The sequence below is a fragment of the Nicotiana tomentosiformis genome, chromosome 5, assembly GCF_000390325.3.
Source record: "Nicotiana tomentosiformis chromosome 5, ASM39032v3, whole genome shotgun sequence".
NCBI classification, from domain to species: Eukaryota; Viridiplantae; Streptophyta; class Magnoliopsida; order Solanales; family Solanaceae; genus Nicotiana; species Nicotiana tomentosiformis.
The window spans coordinates 53,919,438-53,932,438 of NC_090816.1; the positions used below are offsets into that span (position 1 = coordinate 53,919,438).

The 13,001-nt window shown below is 37.3% G+C and overlaps 1 protein-coding gene across 2 annotated transcripts; it reads right to left on the bottom strand.

Annotated features, from left to right (window-relative positions):
- Nucleotides 1–283: 283 nt before the first annotated feature.
- Nucleotides 284–8,773, bottom strand: LOC104085997 (uncharacterized). 2 transcript variants are annotated; one of them, XM_070174928.1, is made up of 4 exons: nt 8,517–8,773; nt 3,074–3,202; nt 2,899–2,980; nt 284–1,136 (listed from the first exon to the last, which is right to left on the bottom strand). In XM_070174928.1, exons 1-4 carry the CDS (start codon nt 8,686–8,688, stop codon nt 563–565), a joined length of 957 nt encoding a protein of 318 aa, XP_070031029.1. In that variant the 5' UTR covers nt 8,689–8,773; the 3' UTR covers nt 284–562. The 2 variants fall into 2 exon arrangements, with proteins under 2 accessions (XP_070031029.1, XP_070031028.1); XM_070174927.1 differs by having other exon boundaries at nt 2,899–3,202; nt 8,517–8,772.
- Nucleotides 8,774–13,001: the final 4,228 nt, after the last annotated feature.

A 13,001-nucleotide genomic window follows, 5' to 3' on the forward strand; every position in this document is an offset into this window, starting at 1 on the left:
TTTCAAATCAGTGCAGGCTACATAAGCAAACATGTGCAGCAGTATACCATTTACATTAGATATAACGGTCTTTGCATATTAAATAACATTCAGGGGATTTCAGAACCATACTTTAGGTGTTAATCTTTTGGTGTAAGAGTTCAGAATCAAGGCAGGTTGCAGTCATTTAACTACCCTTTATCAATTAGGTCAGTGCACGGTTCATAGTAGGAACTAAGACTTCAAATGGAGAACAAAAAGAATGTTATTGGTGAAGATAAATTAGTTAACTGCTGTAAGAAACTGAATTCAAATGACATCGTTCCATTACCACTTCTTTCGAATACAGTAAGCAGCCTCCCAAGGTTAATCAAACCAACGGGGGAATATGTAAAGCCAAAAGGAACCAACTAAAAAGGAGATTCACCAAAGTTAGTTATGGTTCAGCAACACAAATAAAATTACAGACGGGTTCTGAATTTGATAGAAAATGTGCTTGGAAACTAGGAAAATATTTGACTGTTACTTTTGCTAGCCATGAAACATACATCTAGTTTAACAAAAATTATAATTTCCACACCAGCTAATATGCATCACGTCCAACTCGCCGATCATCTCGTCCCCTTCCCATGTATAAATCACGGTGATAGTCTTTGGGTGGCGGTCCACCTCTCACTGGAGAACGACTTCTCTCCCTGATATCACGGGCCCATTGGCCACGAGGTAATACTGGAGGACGAGGCGGAGATGGTATTCGCCTTTCCAAACCTTTCCTCTCACTTAAGAAACTCTCTCTGACACGCTCCCTATGTCCCCAATCCAGGGGTGGAGGCCTTTCAAACCTACTCCGGTCCCTATAATCAGCATCGGGATAATCAGGCCTATCTCTACGGATTGGCGGATCTGCAAACCTCCCTTCATATCTGGAATGAGGAACCCCAACTCTGAAATCTCTGGCATCATCTCTAGCCCAGCCACGAGGAGGGGACCTATACCCATTCACAAACCTTCCTGGAGAACGGTTGATTAGGGGGCCAGGAATGTGGCGAGGGGGAGGGGGACAAGGAAAACCTCTCCTAGGACTCCCAGCAGGTGCATATCGAGGCCTTTTGCATTTGTTACAGTACTCTCGCCTTGCAAAGTTCAAGTTGTTACATCTGCAATGTCAGGAGAACAAAGTATGATACACAACTATAACATCTAGGACAAAAGAATTTGCTTTCCCTTTTTTCTATTTTGGAGCAGTTTCACGGTGATTTAAAAGTCAGCATCTTCAGACAGATGTAATCAGCAATAGACATCATTAAAACAACCAAAGTACTTACAACAACAACATACCCAGTATTATCCCACATCGTAAACCAAAGTACTTAAGTAATGTTAATTATGCAAGTATGCCTGCCTAGTAATCCCTAACATTTCTGCTTCAACAAAATCAAAGTACATCCAGTCCTTTCAAAATCTTCTCTAGAACACTTAATACTATTGAAGCAGTTCAAACTTTAAAAATAATCAGAAAAGAACTCAATAAATCCATTCAACATTTCTTGCTTGTTTCTTAGTTAGCAGCAAACGGATCATCATCTAAGCTCTTCTTGCATAAGAGAATGGCTTACTTGTCACTTAAATATATTCTACTTTAAAAAACAAGACTTTTAATAAGAGCAAGTAACTACCAATATAAATTGCTCCATCTGGGTGCAAATTACGGAGACCTGAAGGCAAATTGAAGGAATCATAGGTGCAAAACCCATTTACTGCAATTCAAACCTGATCAATGAGTAGAATCGTGTTCTAGATATGGGAATTTTACACTGTATGTCCTTTTCTATATGATATTTAAGGGATCTAACGGATACCAGGTAGACGCAAGAAAGCTTCAGATGATGCTATCTTTTTGAGAAAGAAAAATTCTTTTTTTTTTAAGAAAGCTTCAGATGATGCTATCTAATTAGCATATATCATTTAGCTCATTTTGAAACCATTAAAACATGAGGAAACAGATAAATTTAAACAAGCCTTCCGGAAACAAAGTTAAATTAGCTCGCTTGCTCATACAGCAAGCAATGTCTTGTACATACTATATAACAACAATGACTACTACATCTCAACCTCAAGCAAGTTGAGATAGGTTATATAAATATTCACTGTTCATACTTTAAGATTATAAATTCAAAATAAATGACATGAGTCTAAGCCGTCAGGAGAGGTGAGACCATTTTCATGAGAGAGGGACGAGCCTCCTGACATGAAGGAATGCCCAATAATCCCTTGGGGCCTGGTATGTCCTTTCACTTCTGGTCTGGCCCTTTTACCAAGCCTACCAGATAGAAGATGATAGACGGCCAACTATTGTTGCCTTGCACAAGACGGCACACTATAATGAGCTCAAATGCCCTCCTTTCTCCATACCTCCTACCCTCTGAACTTCATGAATTGAGCTGGTCCAAACTGTTCCCGGTAATACTAGGAAAGTGCATCAAACCTTTCAGCCCCGTGTGGTTAGTTTTCGAGAATTATCACTTAAAAGATAGCGTGATGAATTAGATGCCAGCCCTATGTAGGAATTTGATAGATATGGGAATTCAAACCGACCAATGAGTAGAAACATGTTTAAGTGCTTCAATTGAAAGTTGGTTTTCAATAAGATCTAAAGGCTCCAACTCCCATGCAACTGATCCTTATTCAGCTATTACCACATGACTGCTTTTAACAATTCTTGACATATTGAAGTTCTCATAATTCAATGTATTAAATCAAGCAATTCTAAATAATCAAAATCTTAAAAAAAAAAAAAAGAAGAAAACATTTTCAGACCACGGAAGAAGAACATTTGAACAGGAGAAAAGAAATCAAATCAAACACATTGAAAGGATAACTCAATGCTAAAAATAATAGGAGGAGAAAAACAGCACGTACAACGGATCCATGCACATCCAATCACCATCTCTTGGCCGTACATTTGGGTTACTTCTAGGTAGACCTTCGCCTCTAACTTGCCCTGCACCATAATCAGGTCTATCATAACTTTTGCCCAGAAACCTGCCAGCTTCTCTTCCACGACCGTAAGGGGGTGAATAGTCTCGATGTCTACCTGGATATTTCCCTCTGCCAAATCCACGACTACGTGGTGGGCCACCAGAATGATCAAAATCAGGACTATACCGATGATCTGCATTCCTATGGCGCTCAGGTGAAACAGAACCTGCACGTATTCTATATCCTGAAAAAATCCAGTGAATCCCAAACATAAGAGGCACTATATCATGAGAGAAAGTTACCCATATTATTTCCTAATCCTAATTAAGCTAAAGTTTGCAACCCATGAAATGCCAACAATTGGACTAAGCTTGTGCAACCAGTACCATTGTTCAGAGCTTCTTGTAGAATATTAGAGAAAGAGTAGCAGGAAGAGAATGTGAATCTCGAGGACGACTGTCTTCAAATTTATGTCTCAAACAAGATTATTACAGTACATCAACTGTAGAAAACTACATTTTGCCATATCATCCACACCTCACATGATAAGTTACTGCAATCCTTGAGGAAAAATAGACTTGGTTATTAAATGTGAAGCCAGTACCATGGATTTGACACATTGCACGGTTGACATTTATTCCCTCTAAACACATCAAATAGAAAACCCGTACTCATCGATGAAAAACAACCAATACCACCAACACAAGTAGTAATTAGAAACTCCCAACTGCACCAAAGCCAGGACCTTAAAATTACTGAACTCCTAACAATCCAGGCAAAATGCATTGCATAAAATTATCAAACTGCTAATAATCAACTCAAAATGCACTCCAACTCCTTAACAAAATGACTGTAAATTGAGCGAAACCAACCATAACCAACTTATCAAAAAGTGAAACCAATCATAACAGTCGTAAGCGCTTGCGCAAATGGCTGAGAAAATCCAAGCACTGAACTTAGTAAATCCCTTTGCAAACCAGCCCTCAGTTTGTTGATTAGACCTATTAAGTTCAAGCTTCTACATGGGACTAACTGACTGATGCATCAAAACTTACATGGAATCCTCTTATCAACCAAAACTAAATCTGGAGCAAAGCAACTAATCCAAATGCATGCCCAATTCAATTCCTATTTAACCGGCAAAATAAAGTATTAAAGGAAAAAAATCCCAAAAACAACCGCTAATTGGAGAAAGCAAGAAACTGAAAAGACTAAAACATTCATCAGTTTCCTTGAATCCAAATGACAAGGATTGGGATGGATTTGGAACACCAATAACGAAACACCGATTGTCCACCAAAAGATATCTGTTGCTTCACTGGAAGTTTGGGTCTTTATCAAGTTTCGCTTGTTACCACACATCACCGTTGCAGCATTTCCAGCCACTTCAACAATACAACTATAAAGACAACCAGCAAAAACACTTCATTCACAATATCAACCATTTAGTAATGGATCAGTCTCAGATACCTCATGTAACATTCTCAATTTCCTTCAAAGAGATAATTCACCAATCCATACAAGCTGACTATCAATAGAGCAGCCCATGAAACACAACAAGATACAAAGAGCTCACAGCTCATGAAAAACCCTGTAAAATATTATATTTGACAGTTATTTTTTCCTGTTCATAACACCCCAACCAAATTTCTCTACCAGAACCTCACCACGTGCCTTCCTCAAGACCAATGTTCTTGCACCAGGCAAAGTGCTCAGCTGTAAAAACAATAGCAAAATTCATTCACAATTCAACACTCCGTAAATGATACTGGAGAACAACGGCAATCAAGTGGGTGGATAAACGCTGTTATTTCTCACTCAGAAATGCAGAAACTTGATGTGCCTTGACATGAAAAAGATCTGGCTGACACAATAGATCTCAAATTTTGTCATGTTGAATGCCAGAAGCCTGTAAATCTCTCAAACTACCTCATTAATCATATCTATAGTAGAAGTCCTAACAATTGAATTTGAGGATGATAGGAAGAGTCAAAGCGTGAAGCCACTTCACTATCCACTAGAATTTGGGTATGAATGAATTGATTATGAACTAGAACATACAAAAAATGTATTTAAAAAAAGGTAAAGAAGTTCACGGTGAAATTGAGCCCAGTGAAATTGAGCCCATACTTGAGCTACATCTGAGTTGACCAATAGCATAGAAGATGAGTTTCGTGGTTTATACTTTTTGCGGACGATATTGTTTTGATTGAAAAAACTAGTGAGGGAGTTAGCCTCAAATGCTAGACGAGTGGAGGAGTACTCCAAAAATAAAGGCTTTAGGATAAGTGGAGGTAAGATAGAATGTATAAACAAGTTTAGCATACTTAAGAAGAAAAAAAGTTGAAAGAAACTAGACGGAACTGCAGTGCTTATGTGAAAATAATTGAAGCATCTACACTCAGCCTTTTAGAATAATGGCATAATAAATGTAGTTGTAAAACTTCAAACTAAAATAGCATGGCTAAACTGGAAAGGTGATACGAGACTGTTATGTGATGGTAGGCTATAATCCGTATTTTAGACGCTTATTGCACTCTAATTCACTGCATTTTACTTGTGTTGAGCTTTAATTGGTAGTGTTTTGCACTTATTGTGTGTTTTATGCCTTGTAGAAGTGATTCCGAGCTATGTAGATGTTGTGGAGCTAATTCGAGCTATTTGAATCTTTGAAGTCTGTGTAAAAGCCCAAGGGATTAAGCCGAGATCGTGTTCGGGGGTCGAGGACCAAGTCTGGACATCAAAAATCAAATTTGAAGTCGCGCTCTAAGGAATTTACACTACTACGGCACGTGGGGGGGGGGGGGAGGGGGGCAAGCAGTGCAATTCATGCTGCCTGATAAATGTTGAGCTCTCTGGATATCCCCACTAGTGCCCCGCGTGGCGCGTCGCCCCAAGCGGCACGCCTGTGCAATTTTCCCAGAGCTATTTTCCTATTTCGACTTGGAAAAGATGGTTTCGTCCGGGCCCGACCATTCTTGATATAAATACATGGAAAACGTTATTTTCTGGACTTTTGATATACTTACGACCTAAGGAGGCTAAGGAGGAGTTAGAAGAACACAAGCACAAGGATTTCATCATTACTTCCTCACTCAAGACCCGAGTTTGGATCGAATCTATGTTTTCCTATACTTCAATTATATTTGTGATGAATTTCTCCATGTAGTAGTTTCCTTTAGGGTTTGATGGATTTAGTGTATTGCTGATTGTTTGTGGATTATAACTCTAGTTTTATGTATTGAATCGTTTTGGAGGATTTAATTGTTGCATATATATTCACTAGTTCATGTAATCAAGAGAGGCATAACTTGTGATATCTTTGCATTATATTGTTGGTTGAGTTCATAGGTTCTACTAAGTAATCGAAAGAGGCTAGTTGAATCATTGATTAAACCTAGTTAGGAGAATAATCGAAAGAGGTTTTCCAAAGGACCAATCCACTACGCATTCTCGCATATCTTCACAATGCTTAATTTGGTTCATCTTCTGAGGTTGAGACTTAATCGATAGAGGAGTTTCTACTGAACGTTTGAACTAATAATTGAGTGAATTCGAGAGACTCACTTGAACATTAGAAGTGAATTATCTAGAGTTAGATCCCAAACAATTATCCTACATCAGTCAAAACCCTATCTTTTCCCACTGATAACCTTATTTGCTTATTCCTCGTCTCGATAGTCACTAGTCAATAACTTTAAATTCTGAGTTAATATTAAGTAGGAATCATATAAATCTCAACTGTTGATCCTCCTGGATAGCAATCAAGCTAGAAACTACAAGAATACTATTTAAATCCAATCCCCGTGGATACGATATTATATTATACTATCTTTGATTAGCGAGCATAATTTAAGTGAGTTTTGCGCTCGTCATTATGCAATAAAAGTATTTAAGCGGACATGAGAAGAGGGACGGACTCACTATCCCCGAGTGCTGAAGACTCTGGTTGGTCCCAAGGGTTGACCGAGACAGATTTCTCGGTCATAAAAAAAGTATGTTATTCAACAAACACATACTAAACGAAGTGAAAGAGAAATATTACAGAATGATTGTGACACCATCAACACTAAATGGAGAGATTTTTCAGCCTCTAAAACCCAACATAGCCACAAGACAAGCATAACCAAAATGAGAATGTTGGACGATTTTCCATCAAAAAAAGAATAGACAAGATCAAAATCTGATCACATTCTGCAGGAAGTGCAAGTGAAAGGAAAAAATGACCGAGATGATTTGATCATTTTCTGCGTATACCAAGTGAGTTAGTCAGTGAGCTATGGGTAACGACACCATGATAACTGGAGTGAGTGATTCAGTGAACTATGGGTAATCAGGGGCGGATCTACCTTACCCCAAGTGGGGTGTCACGTGACACCGCTTCGTCGAATTATTTTTCAAATTATGTATATAGTTCAAATGTAGAAACACAATAACCAGTTAAATAATAAAAGTGACACTACTTGTTGCCCATACTTTGCAGCTCATGCGGTCAGAGAACGAATTTTTCTATGCGAGGTCGCGTGTTCGAATACTTTAGCTTCGCTTTTTGTTTTAAACGTTCCTGCCCATCCACAAAATATACGTACCTGAAGGGGTTTGAACCGCGGATCTCTAAGGCATTATGATAACACTAAACCAATGGATCATAACTCACAATTGCAGATGGTCGCGACAGTAAATTGTTTTAAATTGGAAGGATGGTGCTGCTTCCTTTTTGCTTTTGTTTTTTAAGGATACTGACATGCTGCTGCTGCTGCTTCTTTTTTTTTTTTTTGGGGGGGGGGGGGGGGGGGGGTGTTTTTTATATGTTGTACAAATTTACAGTAATTTGTTTATTTGTCCACTTTTTAAAATGGTGACACCACTTACAAAAAATTCTGTGTACGCCGCTGTGGGTAATGACCATGACAACTGGAGATGTTTAAAGAAATGAGATTAAAATCACATATAGCAACTGTCTTAAAAATACTGTAATATATTAATGGAAGCAGGGAATTCTTATAAGTCATGGTAACTAGTTGGTGTGCAGGTTAGCCATTATTCGCACACGTAAAACAAATCTGGTTTCTGATAGGTGTCTTTTAACTTTGGTTAGAGATTGTATGTAATTGTAGGAATAGGTGTATGATTTCGAGAACCGCTAATTTTAAAGGATCACTAATTTTTCCTAAAAGAAAAATTACTGAAGCCCAAAGAGTAAGATTCATATATCTGATCTCAACTGTTTGGAACTGAGGCTAGTAGAAGTTACCATTATTGTTGTATCACTACATCACACTACGAAGATTTAATTGTGAAAACCCAACGAGACAACAGTCAGCAATCAGGATACAATCAATTAAAACTTTCACCAAAGATACAAAATGTATAATCTAAAACGTACAACACGCCAGAATACATCAGCGCTATTTTATTTAGTTCTGAAATTCGACCAAAAAATAAACAATTAAATCTTTCACCAACAAATAATCAGATCAATATAGTCTTAACTTACGGGTTGGATCTAGGGCTTCGTAATTATCATGACAAAAAAAAGGGTGTAGCGAAGGACAAACCATGAGTATCGGAGAATCGACCGGAACGTGAATAGGGTGGTGCATCTGGACGAACCTCGCCGGGCTCGTAGTCGCTACCAACACCGTCATTGTCATTATCTCCGCCGCTGTCGGTGGGCCTTACAACTAGGCTGCTCAGGTGCAGCGTTGGCTGGTCCTCTCGCGAACCCATATTCTTCTCTCTCTCTCTCTTGCCGCACTGTGCGGAGTGTCTTTTTCTGTGCTCACTTTATTATATGATCATCGATTTCTAAAAAGAATATTATGAAACCCTAGTCGGTACATATTTACGTTTGTTTTGGAAACTAGGTTGTTATTTGTTGTATTGTAATGTAACTTTAAATATAATATTTATTATATTTATTTTAGTTATTAATTAAATTTTATTAAATTTATTATTACGTCAAATAGTGCATAGTTACCTTATTTTTTCTTTTAATTTTGCATTTTTTTATTATTAAATAATTCCATTTTACCCTTTATTGTACCTTTTAATATAATAATTCTATCTTATACCTTTTTTTATAATATTGCAAGTTTGTTCTTCTATTACTGTTACATGGCATAATAAAATGACTACAAACGATACAATCTATCCAAATATTATATTCATTAAAACAATACGGTATAATATAATACAATGCGATATATTATGAAATAATATGCAACAACCAACCAACCAAGCTATAACGGTGAAGAATCTAAAGATTTAACCAATATAAAAGAGAACTACTTTCGTATTAGTAATCATATTTCTTTTCTCTTTTTGCCTATTTAACTTTATATAATAATGTGAACGTAAATTTTTAGTTTTTCGTTTAAGTCGATGTATAAAACTCGATTAGTTCACTTTAATGAGTGTCTATACGTAAATAGTTGTAAGTCTAATAAAGTTATTAGTTGAATTTGAATTTGTGACCTAGAGATTCATATTATAATCTTAAGATCTAGTTGTTCGTGATAAGAATATAGAGAGGTCATCTTTGCATTGACCTAACCGGTCGTTTTGAGTTTTATCATTTTGTTAGGTGATTTGAGATCTTTGAGTAGGTTGATATGATATTTTTATGACTTGTATGTAATGGTTGGTTGGGGTTCCAAGAGGTTCAAGAGCGATTTGGAACATTTGGTTTGCAACTAGAGGATTTAAGTTAAGAAGAGTTGACCAAAGTTAAGAAGAGTTTACCAAAGTCAACATTATAGGTAAACGAATTTGGATTCATGATTTGAAGGTTCCAATAGGTTTATATGATAATTTTGGACTTGTACGTGTATTCAGTTCGGGCCTCAGATGGTCTGGGGTTGGTTCAACACTTCTAGTTGAAAATTGGAATTCATGAACTTAAGAGAATTTCATAATTTGGATTGATCTTTGATTCTTGGTTTTGATATTGTTAATTGTGTTTTGAGCCTTTGAACAAGTTTGCATCGGGCATACGAACTTGTTAGGATTATTGGACGGGATACCGGGGGCCTCTAATGAGTTTTGGGGTGATTTCGGATCATTTTGAGCCATGTTTTTGCAGTTGTAGATTTTTCATCGCAGAGGAATGAATCGTGATCGTGCAGGCTAGTGCTACAATCAAAAAGAGGAAAGGGTGCTGGAAGTATTGTCAGTTGCAATCGCGTAGGAGGGACTACGATCACAAATGTCACGACCAAAAGATTTCACCGGAGCCGTGGCGGCGCAAACACCGCTTGCTAGGAAAGCCATCAATCAATAAGTAGAATCAAACTTAAATAGCAGCATTAAATAGTCTAAATAACAGAATAATCATAGATAACATAAGTCAATAGCAATAATACAACTAAACTACCCCACAATCTGGTGTCATCAAATACATGAGCGCTACAAATATAAGTACAGAGTCTAATCACCAAAATACAGTACTGCCTAAAAAGCAGATAAGTAATAACATGAACTAATAGTAAAGGGACTTCAGGGACTGCGAATGAAACAACAACTACTTTGAAATCTCCAAGACCCGGTACTGGTGGCACTCCCTAGTAATCGCCTCTCTCGGCAATGCCTAGATCTGCACATAAAGTGCAGAGATCGCAAAAGTGAAACCCTGCCAGCCCACAAAAATATCCCAATTGCAACATGGGCTTTGCAATTAACGTTGCAGCATGTTCGCAAAAGTGACCATGTGGTCGCAAATGCGACCTGACCAATCCCTGTTCTATCTTTGCAAATGCGATCAAGGTGTCATATTTGTTCGCAAAAGCAAGCATGTGGTCGCAAATGCGACCTGACCAATCCTTGTGCTATCTTTGCAAATGCGATGCTGGTGCTCGCAATTGTGTTAACTGCAGCACTAGCACACCAGCAACTTGAAACAAGTCCAAATCTATCCAAAACACGTCTGATACTCACCCGAGCCCCTAGGCTCCACACTAAACATTCATACAAGTCTAGAAATATAATACGAACTTGCTTGCACGCTCAAAACACCAAAATAATATCTGGAACCTCGAATCGGACATCAAAACACATAGGATTCACAATGAAACTCAAGAATCGCTAAAACCAACTCGGAATGACACCGAAATTTTGCAGACAAGTTCCAAATGACAAAACAGACCTATTCCAAGTCTCAAAACCTGAATCCGAACCTGATAGCTATAAAGTCAACCTACGGTCGAACTTAGAAAATTTCTAAACCTTCAAATTGTCAACTTTCGGCAAAACAAGCCAAATCAACCTAGGAACCTCCAGATCCACTTCTGGGCATACGCCTAAGTCCAAAATTACCATACGGACCTATTGAAACTATCAAAATACCGTTCCAGAGTTGTTTTCACAAAAGTCAAACATCGATCAATATTTTCAACTTAAGCCTCCAAACTAAGAGCAATGATCCCAAATCAATCCAAAACTTCCACGGAATGAAACCAACCATCCATGCAAGTCATATAACCACAAATAAACATACGAGAAGCTTCACAGGGAGAAACGGGGCTCAAATACACAAAATGACATGTCAGGTCATTACAAAAACACTAGGCCTGGTGAACCCCTTATCCAACAACTCTTGTAATTGTTCCTTCAATTCCTTCAACTCCACTAGAGCCATGCGATACGGTGGAGCAGAAATAAGCTGAGTGTTCGGTGTCAAATCAATATTGAAATCAATATCTCTATCGGGTGGCATGCCCGGTAGGTCTGCTGTAAAGTCCCTCACTATTGGAAGTGACTCAACAGTAGGAGTATCAGCACTAACATCTCTGACAAAATCTAAATACGCCAAACATCCCTTCTCAACCATCCGTTGAGCCTTCAAGAATGAAATCACTCTACTAGGGGTACAACCAAGAGAACCCTTCCACTCCAACCTTGGCAACCCCGGCATCGCCAACATCACGGTCTTAACGTGATAATCTAGAATAACATGTGTTGATTACCAATTTTGACCTTCCCCTCTTAAATTAAAATTTTTACACTTATTAATCAGTAATAAATGTAGTAAAGTATTTTTAAATTCGTAATAATTTTTTTCTTAAAATATAAATGATATAAAGGCAATATTTAATTAATAGTAATTTAGTATTAAATATTTTTAATTATATTACTCATAATGCTTTAATTAATTAAAATAACTTCCACATCTTAATAAACAAGTTTTACAATTAATTTAATAATTTAGTCTCAAAATTATAATTAATTACTTTTATTACTTTGATTAGCCAAAATTAATTTATACAAGTTTGTAATCAGAATATTAATTAACAACCTGTTAATTATAGTGATTAACTAATAATATATTTGATAAGTATATTTTACATTTAATTAATATTAATTAAGTCTAATTAATTTAATTATAAAAAGGGTTAAAAACTTAAAAGGGCTAGAATTGTAATTGTCTAATTAAAACTCAATGTGGCTACAATTTAAATTCCTACCCAGCTGATTTAGCCCAAAATACAAGCACAATACATCATGACCCGGTCTGGAACCCACCCTATCTATCCAAGTTGGCAATTTGTGCCCTCCTCCCTAAGCCAATCAAAAAGCAACACATCACCCCTCTTCTACACACAGATATGAAACACAAGAGATCTGGATCGTTGATCCAATCCATCAATGATCCATGATTAATCCCTATTTTTCTTTTACTTTCATAATTATTCCGGATCTAATCTCAGCCGTTGAATCATAGAGATCCAACGGCCATCGTTTTTCCATAATAAATCCCTTTATCTATTTTTATTCTACGAAAAATCATAGCCGTTGATCAAAAGATCCAATGGCTCATATCATATCTCTCACTTTTAACCTTAAAGATACTCCTAACCCTAATCATTTTGCCACCCACCGGGCGCCTTTGTTTCCTCTTTCTCTCACTTTTCTCTCAAAGCCATCAGACCCATCAATCCAAAAACCTTACACAAATTTATACAAGGTCACTCAAATCAAACCCTGAAACATCCATCTTGTCCCTGCAAGACGTGAATCCTGCTAGAAACCTTCCTCTTTCATCACTT

What these genes read in the sequence shown, in the direction of transcription:
- LOC104085997 (XM_070174927.1), bottom strand. Translation starts at nt 8,688, where the DNA reads ATGGGTTCGCGAGAGGACCAGCCAACGCTGCACCTGAGCAGCCTAGTT. An exon ending in TCGATTCTCCGATACTCATG is followed by an intron (nt 3,203 to 8,516) that starts GTTTGTCCTTCG and finishes GGATTTTTTCAG; the next exon opens with GATATAGAATACGTGCAGGT. An exon ending in TGGATGTGCATGGATCCGTT is followed by an intron (nt 1,137 to 2,898) that starts GTACGTGCTGTT and finishes CTGACATTGCAG; the next exon opens with ATGTAACAACTTGAACTTTG.